General features: G+C 40.4%; 1 protein-coding gene across 1 annotated transcript in view; it reads right to left on the bottom strand.

Moving 5' to 3' along the window:
• LOC144527079 (sodium/potassium/calcium exchanger 3-like) overlaps window positions 1–14,476 on the bottom strand; it is an 88,225-nt gene that overhangs the window by 17,212 nt on the left and 56,537 nt on the right. Inside the window, exons 4-10 of the mRNA XM_078264952.1 lie at window positions 12,828–12,902; window positions 9,449–9,533; window positions 8,239–8,342; window positions 4,030–4,104; window positions 2,444–2,469; window positions 1,766–1,819; window positions 1,534–1,667 (exon numbers count right to left, since the gene is read on the bottom strand). Of these exons, the coding sequence (XP_078121078.1) occupies window positions 1,534–1,667; window positions 1,766–1,819; window positions 2,444–2,469; window positions 4,030–4,104; window positions 8,239–8,342; window positions 9,449–9,533; window positions 12,828–12,902 (553 nt within the window). The remainder of the gene's footprint in view (window positions 1–1,533; window positions 1,668–1,765; window positions 1,820–2,443; window positions 2,470–4,029; window positions 4,105–8,238; window positions 8,343–9,448; window positions 9,534–12,827; window positions 12,903–14,476) is intronic.

Genomic DNA, 14,476 nt, shown 5'->3' with positions numbered 1-14,476 from the left:
GATTTCATATTAGTTTGGTTTCAGTTAGTTTTCAGAGTGTGTTTGCTAGTTTAAGTTAAGTTTCAGTTTTTCAGAAAGGTTTAGTTTTGGTTTTTACATATTTAGTTTTAGTTTGTTTTTGTCAGGGCCAAGTATAATCAGGTATTTCCGAAGTATGTGGCGACACATACAGTACATACAAAATACACGGTTGGAGAATAGCCATGATGTTTAGTGTTTAATCTGTGCGCCACCTCATGTCAAGTCCGTTTAAATTTCTGTGGTTCAATGTCACAATGAGAGTCGACGGAAATTCATGCAGTCTCCTTGTTTTTTCCCACAACTGAAATGATTTGCATTTTTTTTTTAACCTGGTAATATAGCTTTAGTTTAGTTTTTAATTTGTTTCAGTTCACTAAAAATATTTTTCATTGCCTATTTTCATTTAAGTTTACTACAATAGGGCGGCTGTAGCCGCCTACCAACACCAGGGTGTCTCCAGAGGGATACTCATTAAGTATACGGTAACCGAGTGCACTGTATGTGAGATTACATCATGAAAAACTATTGATTTATCAGCACTGCCTCCAATTTTCGTCCGTGGCTTTAACAAATAGTTATGCGGCTGTGGCTCAGGTGGTAGAGCAGTCGCCTACCCAGTGTTTCTGCAGGTTTCACCAAGTCCAATTTAAGACGTTTTAAGACCATTATGAATGACATTTAAGACCTATATCACAACATAAAAAAAAAAAAGAGTCAGATGTCAGACTCCAAAAACTTCTTCCCTATATCCAACAATTCCCTCAATATCGTCATTGGCATTATAGGACTGCTGTCTAGTCACGGTGAAGAACACATTCTAAAGCGCTGCGGGAGCATTTCAATGAGTATTAGAGGTAGCGTTACAGGGATGTAGGAAAATGAAGACCTTTTTAAAATAATTTAAGACCTAGAACACAATAATTTAGTGAATTTGAGACTTTTTAAGGCCTAAAAGTTTGATTTTGAAATTTTGTTTTTAGACTTTTTCAGACGGAAACCCTGCCTACAAATCGGACGGTTGGGGGTTCGTCCCTGGCCCTGCAGTCCCATGTCGAAGTGTCCTTGGGCAAGACACTAAACCCCGAATTGCTTCACCGGGGTGTGAATGTGTGTGAATGTTTATCTGATGAGCAGCCTCGGCCACAGTGTATGAATGTGTGTGAATGCTGAATGGTTCCCGTACTCTGTAAAAGCACTTTGAGTACCGGTTAAGACTGGAAAAGCGCTATATAAATATAGTCCATTTATAATTACCCTGGTACACAGCCCAAAAAAACGGATTTAGCACTGAGGATCTATGCTGGCAATCATCCCAGGACAAAATAGACAGAACTTTGTCGATAAAGTCATCCTTGACTGTCTTGTCCTGGAGCTGAACAGAAATAGATGAGCACTGGTGCCCCAGCTGCCTTCATATTTATGTAAATATTCAGTGCGTGGAGATGTGCAGCTAAACCCTACAGAGTCCTCCTAGAGGACAAAGCCTGTGTAAAATAGAGCAGGTACTGCTACCTTTCTTGAGCAGGACTGCAGTAGCATCACAAGTGATATTATCCTCCAGATCAGTGCTTCCTGTTAGCCCGTTGGACAGATTCACAGAGCTCTTCTTTCGACGGTCAAAGTAGCGATGTGCCCTGCCATTAAACCTGCCAATGACAGAGGAATAAAAGAAACTTTTTTTTTTAACTAAATGCAGCTAATCAGGTAACTCCGGACATTTGCTGTTTTAGATGATAATACTCACTTCATGATGAGGATGTAGACCGCATACATGAGAATCAGGATAAGAGACTCCCACCTGCACACAATCACAAGGGCAGTCACATTTATACAGGCATTCAGTATTATATATATATATGTACTATACAGTATATCCATTTTCTGTAAACCGTTTTGGCGACAACATGTTTTCTTTGTTGAGGTAGGCTGAGGTTCGCTGAACTTGCAGCCGATGCGCAACAACAAGGCTGGAATGCAAAGGTACGCCCAGTGGAAGTAGGCTGCAGAGGGTTCGTAGCCACCTCAACATCCAGGCTACTTAGGGAGATGGGAGTGCGAGGGAAGGCCCATCGGCAGGCAGTCAAAGACCTCTCCAGGGCTGCTAAAAAGGGGAGCAAGTGGCTGTTGGGTTAAAAGAAAGGACTCCGCCTGGGCCTTCAAGTGAGTTGATGGCATCTAGGGAGTGAACCTGGGACGCTGGGATTCACTGCTGAATACACAGCGAAACACATAAGAAGGAGGGCGCCCACTTGACAACCCAAAGGGTGCCATCACTCAATTGACCATCCCACGGAGTCTCATCGGTGCCTCAAGTACGCAATCATTGAGGGATATCAACATCTAGTCCTACACAACAGCTCTGTTCATGCTAATAAAGGAAATTGAATTGAATTGAAATCGAGAGAGAAAGATCATTACTTACCAGCTCACCTTCTCATCGTAGATGATCTAAAAAGGCAAGACCCAGACGACAGAAAAGGACATTAGGTGGAGGCGGTAATACGAAGTTAAATGAATTCTCCATTTCAACATCTACTCCACTAGAGGGCATGAACAATCCAGAGCACAGACAGACAGAAACAGCTCAAAGCATGACTTTTTGGTTTCATTGGGTGTGCTCCGTAAGCATGCTGCACACTGAATATGCAAAGTCATGGATCACGCTGTCATATGACATCGTGGTGTGATTGTTACACTGATTTATCTTTTTAACCTAACCGCTACATGTGGGTTGCTGCCCAGCTCTATTTTTAATGTACTAACAATTTCAGTGTGAAACAGCCATCTAAATTAAGGCCTTTTAACTTTTTGCAAGACGAGTGCCTTGGATCTTTCTTCTTTTTTGAACTTTTGTGTTCCTGATACACAGATACAGTTTCTGTGGTGGGAGGGAACCTGTCGACGTGCGTAAAAAAAAAAAAAGCAGGGTATTCATAATAACGCCACGTCGCTGTGATCCCTCCCATCTTCCTGGCTGTCAAGGTATTGGGTAATACAGGTAGACTGACATACTGTGTAACCAATCAGAGAGCCAGAATACCCAGAAAGCTGTACAGAACTGGGACTGAGTAAGCAAGGTTGGCTAATGGAACTTTGTGTACTGCACATGTAACAACATTGTTATGGAGTTGATAAACTAGTATACTCATACTCGAGTACCACACACTGTATCGGCATCCTTCCGGTGCGCCAGCGCGGGAATGTCGCCACAGAAACCTAATACTAATACCATTACCAATACCGTGACTTTGATACCGGTTCCTAAACGATTTTTTTGATAGCGAATTTTATAAAACAAAAATAAATTACAACATTACGGCACAAATCTTTTTATTTATTTTTCAGCTCCTGCTACGTGAGTCTCTCTGGTAACAGAGAGTTCTTCTTGCGTGTCTCTATAACGTTAAACAGCCAATCACAAACATTATTAGATCTTGGCATAAGCATGCTCCATGCTTATTGGTTCACTGATGCTGATGAGATTTACTCCTTAGGTATTGAAATTGGGTATTGAATGACGAGGCATTTTTCGATACACAATACTTTAGAGGCAATTCGGTACCCAGCCCTAAACTGTGCTTAAGTACAATACTTTAGTAAGTGTACTTGGTCTAGGCTCTATTTCCTTTTTGCATTGCATTGTGTACATCAGTTCAAATGAGTTCAAATGTAGTGTTTTTTAGTATGCATAATGAGGTTTCATTAATATACATGACTCCACAAGAAAAGGGACACCCTTTTCTTGTGTGAATACACTGCTTACTCAAAACATGCTGAGCATTAAACTGGATTATGCTCCATCCTCTCTTGATACTACATGCACACAAAAATCCACATTAACAGCTGATGAAAGTGCATATTGGGTATTGACACCAAAGCTGAGAACCACAAACTGCACTTTCAAATTGGCCTTTTATGCTTAATAGTAAGCGACAGTGGTGTTAAGTAGTTTTGCAATCGCCACACACTTGATCATGTTTGTTTGCATGTGAGTGTATAACCCCTTACCACAATGAGGGCCGTGATGGAAAACGTGTAATAAATTGAATCTCGGAGTAGAGCCCAGTGAGAGAGCTTCACTGCCTGCGAGGAAAAAAAACGAAAACAGAGTTAAGCACACTGAAAACAATATAGAGCTGCAAAGATGTATCAATCAATCGATTAGTTGTCAACAATTAAATTAATCGCCAACTATTTTGATAATCGATTAATCGGTTGAAGAATGAAACAGTTCTTTTAAGAAATCATTTATTTTTTGTACAGTCCCTAAAACTAAAAAACTAAAAGCCCTCAATGTTAATATCTCCCAGTTTGGTGGAGGCATTAATAATGGAGCTGCAAAGATTATTCATTTAGTTGTCAACTAGTCTATATCCACAACATTCCACTTCCGGGATTGCTCCGGTGCCGCCGGAAATTCTGACGGATTTCAGTCATTTCGGCCGGATGTCCGTTACCTTCCTCTTTCTTTGTGTTGGCGTTCTAAACTCCGGTGGATTTCTGAGGACTATGGTTAACTGCTCCTCAGATCTCTGCAGGGTAAATCCAGACAGCTAGCTAGACTATCTGTCCAATCTGAGTTTTCTGTTGCACGACTAAAACAACCTTTGAACGTACACATGTTCCACCAAAACATGTTCCTCCCCGAGGCTATTTTGCAGAGGCACCGTTGCACCGCCCGGTGCTTAGCGCCGCCCATGACGATTGTGATTGGTTTAAAGAAATGCCAATAAACCAGAGCACGTTTTTCTCCCGTCCCGGAATGCTGTTTGGACTAGCCAGACCCTCTTCCGCAGTGCTGTGGAGGAAGGTCTGGTAATGTGAGACTAGTTGTCAGCTATTAAATTAATCGCCAACTATTTTGATAATCAATTGGTTTGAGTCATTTTCTATTAAAAAAAAAACTCTGATTGAAACTGAAATTCTCTGATTCCAGCTTCTTAAATGTGAATGTTTTCTAGTTTCTTCTCTCCTCTGCGACAGTAAACTGAGTATCTTTGAGTTGTGGACAAAACAAGACATTTGAGGATGTCATCTTGGGCTTTGGGAAACACTGATTAACATTTTTTTCAAAAATTGAATCGGAATTTCTAGTTGGAAACTAGTTGCAGCCCTAAAACAACATATGTATGCAGCTTCAGTTCATTTTTATAGTTTTGCTGGAGTTTATGCAGCAGTGTGCTACAGGAACGCCTCTGACATCATTACCATACTGATGTAAACACAGGAGCTCTGGAGTTGACCTCGTGGATCACAGTCATTGAAAAAGCCAATTGCAAAGGTGCCATCCTACGTTTCAAAGGTGCCGGTGTGTTTATCGACTTTATGCAATCAGATACATTGCCGGAGCCCACAATGCAGTGACTAACGCTGTAACGCTTTCCCACACAGAGCTCACATTGGATATACGTAAGAGGAGGGTCAGAAGTCACATCTTGAATGTGCCACTCCCCGCCGTAGAATCGTTTGCTGCTGCGAGGCGTAGAGCAAAGTCAGAGCATAACAAAGCTTTGAAATGTTTGCCTGTACTCTGGTTCCCCGTACTCGCTTTGTAGAGATAATGAGAACTAGTATGAAACGTGCACTGCATCTGTGGAATAACTGTGATAATGAGCTGAAAAAAATGTAACAATGTATCCAAATATGTTTGGTTATTTCTTGTTTGTTGACTGTTTAATGGGTTTTGGTTCATCTGTTATTTTACATCTGTTACATTATTTTGTTCATATTTTTTGTCCAAAAGGGTCGATTTGTTAAAGCCGACCGAGCTAAACATGGACCCTGATGGATGCAAATTGAATTTCTATTATCTATGAAGAATAGTATAAGTATAAAAATAAAGAGGGGTTAAGACAAGAAAGGTTCTCAACTTCGTCCTAGCCCTTTAGAACATGAACAATATTATTTGAGTTGCTTATTTGTTGCTTATATGTTGCTAAGGATCCCTCTTTTTTGTTTTGCTGTTTTTGATGTTTTATTCATTAATTTGCAAATGTAGTCCAAAACCAAAATACATAGAGCACAGTTAATCATTAGCTACTGAAACATATTCCCCTCTCAAAGGCATGAGCTCCTTCTTGTGAAAAAATTCTAGTCAAAACACAACAGAGGGCTCGGCCCAGTTAACTTTAACTGAGACAATGAAAGTGAGACCTATGCCTAGTGGTGGAAGAAGTATTCAGATCCTTCACTTAAATAAGTAAAGGTAAGTAAGTACTAATACCACACTGTAAAATAAAAAAGTACTCAATGCAGAAAAGTCCTCACATTTTACAAACTGAAAACGATCCAAACAGTTCTGTCAATCAGCTCAGTGTTTAATCTGCTAATCATTTCAGCTGGACTTGTAGGCCGTTATACTGTTGGGTAGTTTATCTTATAATAAAACATCAAATTTAAAAAACTACATGTGTTTTGTGTGCAAAAAAAAGTATCTAGTAACTAAAGCTGTCAGATTAATGTAATGGAGTAAAAAGTACAATATTTCTCTCTGAAATGTAACAGAGTAGAAGTAGAAAGTGGCATGAAAAGAAAAGACTCAAGTACAGTACAAGTACCTCAAATTTATACTCAAGTACAGTACTTGAGAAAATGTACTTAATTACATTCCACCTCTGCCTATACCTATATACAGTATATTAGAGTGAACTGTGCCTAATTATATTCACAGCATATGCTATATTAATATACTATATACATAGCATATAGCCTAAAAAGGACTAAACTAACAAGCAAAACAAAAATGAACAAAATAAACAAAACAAAAACACCAGCAACAAAAAAACAAAACATATACAAAGTCATAATGTTGCACGTCATTTCCCCCCCTTACCCCTCCTAACCCTGACCCCCCCCCCCTATTTTTGTTTTCCTTTTTAATTGCTTATAAGTTTTACTTTGTGCTTATTTTTTTCAATAAACTGCCAGCCAAAGGTAACAGTAACAGTAGCGATGTGCAACGGCCGGACTTGAAGACGATTTTACTGCACCCCCATCCCTCCAAGCCCAATTACAACCGCCCTTCTCCTGCATTATCTCACTCGGATTATGTAACGCACAATCTGGGATTGCATCCCTGTTTGGGGTCCAGTGCATATCTTTTTCAGAGCAGAGAGCTTAACCTTGTACTCCGCTCATTTCTATGTCCCTGGCATGTCAGACAGCATCAGAGAGAGGCTGCACTATATTATGTTATCTCTGTATCTTCATGCAACACACAGCAGTGAGGATGCAAAGCAGAAAAGAGAGATACAAACTATCTATTGTGTTCAGACTGAGGGGACGTTGTACTGTATACGTGGCTGGTTAAGCACACGGAGCACAGAGGAGAATATACAAAGAAATAATCAAATGAAATGTGTACTCGAGGCTGTGGATGACTGTGGAATCAAAAGTTTTAATCCTGAGCTAAAACTATTGACTAACTACTGAACAATTCTTCATATGAGACAAGAAAGTTGTGTGAAAGATAAGACAAATCAGACTATATATTATATATATATATATATATATATATATATATATATATATATATATATATATATGCAAACAGATGAAATTATAAAAGCATGTTATGACAGCAAAATTAGGGCTGCAACTGACGATTATTTTCTTCGTTGCTCAATCTGTCAATTATGTTCTCACTTAATGGATTAGTTGTTTGGTCTACAGTGTCAGAAAATTGTGAAAAATGTCGACCAGTGTTTCCCAAAGCCCAAGACGATGTCCTCAAATGTCTTGTTTTGTCCACAACTCAAAGATATTCAGTTTACTGTCACAGAGGGGAGAAGAAACTAGAACATATTCACATTTAAGGAACTGGAATCAAAGAATTTGATTGAAAGAAAGAACTTTTCTTTTCATTAAAAAAAAAGAAAATGACTCAAACTGATTAATTCTTTGCAGCTCTAAGCAAAGGTTAAAAATTGCATGAAATAAAAATGAAAATGAATTTAAATAAAATCTACATGGTTTACACATGGATCAGATTTCCTCTGAAGCTGTATTTAGGTGCCTGGGTGCATGCATAAATCTACAGCAGCTTTGTGTGTCCCGCATCCTTCTGCATTAACATACGCATGAGTACTTTCTCCCACTTTGTGCTTCTGTGGCTGGATATCTAAAGGTGGCATTACTCTGTTGGATGTACTGTGTGAAATGCCACCAGGTCAGCGGCGGGATCGGCTGCAGCAGTGGAATGCCGCTATGACATCATACCTGACCGGCGAAGAAGCCACACACACCGATGATGCAGAGGATGTTGAAGACAGCTGATCCCACGATGGTCCCTACACCCACGTCACCTTTGGTGATGAACACCCCTGGGGAGAGAACACGCACAAACGCACAAAGACACGCACGCACGCACGCACAAATACAAAGACACACACAAACGCACACACACACGCACGCACACACACACACACACACACACACACACACACACACACACACACACACACAGCATTATGACTCTATAGAGAGCACAGATGATGTGTTGTACACTACTTGACATTTCCAGTTGCGGCGCAGCATCTGCAGTGCTGACGACACGTCACATAACTGTCAAAACATATGTAAATATCTACTCGGCCATGCTGGTCATGGACCTCTCTCTCACTCACACACACACACACAAACAAACAAACATACGCACACAAACACACGCATGGAGAAAGAAAAGAAGCATCTACCCACTCTGTATATAAAATGAGATTGCTTTATGAACAACACAGTATGGTAATGTGACGGTCCCTCCTTTGAAATGAATGTTCTTCATATTGTTGATTCAGACAGATACTACGCTGAACAAACATTAAAAAAAAAAGCATATGGACTTTACTCCTCACCAGCAATTCTCTAGAGCTTAGTACATAACATTACTTTAATGTGATTCTAATGCGATTCAGTATATTGAAAGCCATGTTTCTTTACTGCGCGTGTCTCTGTTAGGATTCCATTACAGTAAAAGGCATGCATGCTTCCCCCATGATGCATCTCCAGTATTGTGGCATGCGTTTCAGTCCGAACCAGGGGTTGATGGATCACCCTCTCTGGTGGCTGGCTTCAGTATAGGTCATTAAACCCCGCCCCCTCCATGTTAGCGGTTTCTGTTATTTTAGGTAGTTCTGATCACACTGATGTTTGTTTAAGTGTTCATTTTTATTAGTTATTCAATTCTATGAAAACCGGGTAAAACGTCATGATTGACCGGTGAGATTGTCTCGCAATTGGTCGGGCGGGTGTATGGACGGGACTTCAATACCGCGGCCCCACCGCCCGATCACTACTGCGCAGGCTCTGGCTCCAAAATTACAAGATGAAAGCGGGATATTTTGGCTTCACTTTTGTACAGTGGGAGGAAGTGGAGAAGCGTCGTCCATCTTTATATACAGTTTAGAGACGGAGGGGTGCTTGTGGTGAATACCTATGATGGATGTGAAGAGCTCAGGAGCTGAGCTGCCAGCGGCCATGAATGTTGCCCCTGCTACGTCCTCACTGAGTTGGAGACGCTGCAGGGAAAAGTAGCAAGAGACAAAAAAAAAAAAAAAAAGGTTAATTTTCAAACAGGAAATACCAGCTGTGATTAGAAATTCCAGACCAGTCCAAGACACAAACAGTAGGACATCAGTCACAGCCTGACCCCTGACCCTGAGCCTTAGGTGATCATACACATCCACTCAAACCTGCATATGTGCAACTGTGTGAACACACTGTAAACCTGGTATTTTACCACTCAATGTCAAAAAATGACAGTATGGCTACATTCAAACCACAGGCCTTAAAGGTCCAATGTGTGGGAATTTCTGCCATCTAGCTTTGAGATCATATATCGCAATCAGCTCTCTCGCACCACGCAGTTCAAAGTACGTATTACAGCTACGGTAGCCTTCGCGCTTCAAAAAGCCGGTCTCTTGCCCTTTTCAATATCCTTTTTCTTTTTCTGGGCGAAGAAAAAGTCCTCCATGTGGTCCTCCATGTTTCCTTCTTCAAACTTGCCGGGGCCGTGAAGCTACGATACCCATTATCAGCATTAGCAGCACCTGTGAGTTTATCATGTGACAGCGAAAACGCAAAAGGCGGAGCCGTATGTCCTGTATGTCCGTTACCGGCTAACATATTTCAAGATGGCGCATGAATATGGTGCGTCTACCCCAGTTCATGCAAACGCAAATGTAAAATTTCAAGCCAAAAGGAATACTTGGAATTGTTGGTGGTGGTAAATATTAATGTAAACGGGCAACAAAGATTTTGATAATGAACAACTAAACACGTTACACACTGGACCTTTAAAGCTCAATTCCGATTTTCCAGATCAAATTTTTTTTGACTGTCAACAAATTATTTTATTTTTTTATTTGGCCCACATTAGATTCAAGTACTGGGCACGGCCTAAAAGTGACCCGCATGCGCAAAATAAACCCATGGATGTATTAAGAGAACCAAGGAGATGTAATTGTTATGTCGTGCTGTGTCTATGTCTGTTATTGCATGTTACTGTTGTGGATTTTATAGTTGCCAATTATACTGATCAATGAATTTTTCAAGGAGACTGAGATGTTGCAATATATTCAACCAAAAGACCTGAGCGCTCTGCAGAGGACATCTGAAGACATTTTAATAGCATGCAGTACTTTATACATTGGTGGGATGGACTTCGTACTTTTAAAATAATGATTTAAATGAGGACTATGTAAGCTGATGTACCTAAAAACATTTATTCGCTGATACATAGACCTTTCTTTCGTCATGTAAAGTCTAAGGGGAAAACGTTGCAATTCCACCGTCGGCCGCTATGCCCATGTTTGCATCAAAGCCTGGCGCTGTTCCTGGGGGCTTGCTGCTCTCGGCGCAGAATAGTGACGATGGTCGCTCTAGAGTGACGTTACAGTCGTATGAATGCCGATCTGACTGTCCAGATAGGTTACATTTTTAAAATATCCGACCTGTAACAGATTTGAACCACATAGGCTACTGTATGAAAGTGGCCCAAATCAGAACTGGAAAAGATCGGATGCCATGTGACTTGGACAGTTTACACTGCCATGAAAAATATGATATAGGAGCAAAAAAAATATCACTTTGGCCTGCAGTCTGAACGTAGCCTGTCAGTCTGGAAGAAGAAATTGGATTCAAACTAAAATTATTTGTATTTTCTTTTCACTGGGAACTAGTTTATACCTTCTTTAGTGAGATTAAAACAGGAAAACATTTAGCTATATAATAAAGACATTTAGTTAGCTATTTAAATAGTGAACATTGAAGTATTCAGTTACTTGAAGAAAAATAAGGGTGTATTTATCATTCATGTCATTTATTAGGATCTCCATTAGCTGTAGCCGCAGCGGCAGCCATTCTTCCTATGGTCCATACCAGTCCATACCAAACACAACACTCTATACATGTGTCAGTGCACAATGATTGATGTCTTTCCTTTGGATTTCTACATATGTCTACATGCGTGGCCGTAGTCATTGTTACCGGTGCAAAGCAGAAAGTAATGTGACAATGTATAAGAGCGCCAAGATCCTCATAAGTGGGCAGTTTGGGGTGTTGTTTAAAAAGAAAAGTAAACAGCGGGGTTTTTTTACTTAACGGAACAAACAGTGACTTCTCGTCATGCGTCACAAGTGTAAGCAGAAGTGAAGTAACGTCTGATTTGAACCCAAACCCCAAACATTTTCTAACCTTAACTAAGTAGTTTTTGTGCCCAAACCTAACCAAACTGTGACCGTTTCACAACATTAACAGTGTTTAAAACTGCGACCGTTGCATTCCAAACCGCAACCGACAGTGTTTGGGGTCCACTGCATATATTTTTCAGAGCAGAGAGCTTATCCTTGTACTCCGCTCATTTCTATGTCCCTGGCATGTCAGACAGCATCAGAGAGAGGCTGCACTATATTATGTTATCTCTGTATCTTCATGCAACACACAGCAGTGAGGATGCAAAGCAGAAAAGAGAGATACAAACTATCTATTGTGTTCAGACTGAGGGGGTTTGGATATAAGGACTGAAAAAACTAGAGAGTAGGAATAAACAACCCATATCATCCTATGGTTTGGAGGACTTGTTGGTCACTGGACAATCTTGCTTTATTTTTTATGTTTGATATGAAGCAGTGTATTGTACTGTTACTATGATGCACACCCACACTACCCTAATAAAGAAGATCAGCTGAGTTAATCTCTTAATAGTCTCGCATTGCCAGACCTTCCTCCACAGCGCCACGGAGGAAGGTCTGGCTAGTCCACACAGCATTCCGGGGATGGGAGAAAAACGTGCTCTGGTTTATTGGCATTTCTTTAAACCAATCACAATCGTCTTGGGCGGTGCTAAGCCCCGGACAGAGCCACGGTGCCTCTGCAAAATAGCCTCAGGAAGGAACTTGTTTTGGTGGAACGTGTACGTTCAAAGGTTGTTTTAGTCGCGCAACAGAAAACTCAGATTGGACAGATAGTCTAGCTAGCTGTCTGGATTTACCCTGCAGAGATCTGAGGAGCAGTTAACCATAGTCCTCAGAAATCTACCGGAGTTTAGAATTACAACACACAGAAAGCGGAAGGTAACGGACATCTAGCCGAAAAGAGGGGCATCCGGCAGACTTTCCGGCGGCAACGGAGCAATCCCAGATGTGGAACGTCGTGGATATATACTAATCTCTTAATAAATAACACCAAAGAACTTTTTCCCCTTCCAGATACATTTGAATTGTCACTTATTCAGTCTTTAATAGTTATATTATAAAGAAATATTCAAGATTTGAAACTAAGCTTTCAGGACCTTAAATATCTCACATTCATACCTCACACAACTTCTCCAGGGAGGGGACGAAGTAGTCATCACAGACGAGGGCCAGGGCACAGAACATGTAAATGGTCTGTGGAGGGAGAGAGAGAGAGAGAGAGAGAGAGAGATATAAATATTACAGGGATCAGTGAAGCATGAACATGTTGCTTGATGATATGATACTGATGGGGTGAAACGTGCAAGCTAAGACAGGTTCTGGCAATACAGTACAACCAGCTGGGATTTATCCATGGATAACAACAAGTGATTGTTGTTTATCACCTTGCATGTATTATCCTGCTTTTCGATTTTGAACAAATCTGCATATGTACCCTAGATGGTACATAAAGACCTACCTCTCTGCTCTAACTGCTACATTAAATTCAGATATTAATTACCATGAACAATGAAACAGGGCGCAAAGTAACTAAAGATCTGATCCCATGCAAATGCAGTGCAGTGCATGGCCAGCAGATCAGACTGCGGTTGTGCTGGGCAGCTTCCAGGTGTGAATGTGTGCAACTGTGTGAATGTGATCAGGGCGTTCCTGTAAAAGAGAGGCTGCCTCTCAGTGAACCTCCCCTGAATAAATAAAGGTTAAATAAAAAATAAAAAAATAAATAAAAATGCAGTGCATTAATGCAGTGCAGTGCATTAATGGATCAGACATCAAACATTCATGAATAACATCACTGTGGGACCACACTATTTACATTTTTAAATAGGGAAGTTAGTTTTCACTTTTTAAACATACTGGCACTACAAAAGCCCAGGAGGGGGTGTTATGTAAATATATATATATATATACACACATAATTCTTAGAGCTCTCTTTCACAGCAAGAACACTGGATTTGTATGTATTTCCCATACATCCAAAAAGTAAGGATTATACTGTGTGGAAGTTTAAGTGAAAAGTAGGAGGCAGCATGCCCCGATGTACGTTGTTTTGCGTGAGTCTTTGTTTCCCCGAATCGCTACAAAGGAGGTTGCAGGAGCAAAGTTAGCACAACCCATAGAGCCACAATGGTTACATTTATAAGAAATATGCCAGGTTCAAATATACCCTAATTTCCTTCAAGATATCCTTAACTTTACACCATTACATTTATGTATTAGCACGGCATCAAAATTCTATTTCAGACACTTTTTCAGTTTTAACATGGATCATGTTTGCCTTGTAAATTTTAGTCCTACTTAAAATAAATCAAACCAACACTTTAAAATTTCCAATGACTTTTAAAATTCTTACCACAACAAAATGGAATCTGCAGATAAACTAAATGTCAATGTTTTGGTAGTCTCGCTTTGCCAGACCCTCCTCCAAAGAGCACGGGAGGAGGGTGTGGCTACTCCACATAGCATTTGGGGATGGGAGGAAAACGTTAAATTTCTTTAAACCAATCAAAATCGTCTTGGGCGGTGCTAAGCCCCGGAGAAAAGCTGCGGTGCCGCTGCAAAATAGGCTCAGGAAGGAATTTGTTTTGGTGGAACATGTGTACGTTCAGAGGTTGTTTTGGTCGTGCAACAGAAAACTCAGATTGGACAGATAGTCTAGCTATAGAGGTGTTGAAATAAATAATAATCGTCTGGGCCATAATCGATTATTTCTGTTTACAATTTAATGTATGCCTAACAACCTTTCTGTTTACATATTCTGTTATATT

This window comes from Sander vitreus, chromosome 2 (assembly GCF_031162955.1).
Source record: "Sander vitreus isolate 19-12246 chromosome 2, sanVit1, whole genome shotgun sequence".
Lineage (NCBI taxonomy): Eukaryota > Metazoa > Chordata > Actinopteri > Perciformes > Percidae > Sander > Sander vitreus.
The sequence above is the reverse complement of the archived record's forward strand: the minus strand, read 5'-3'. Positions and strand labels throughout refer to the sequence as shown.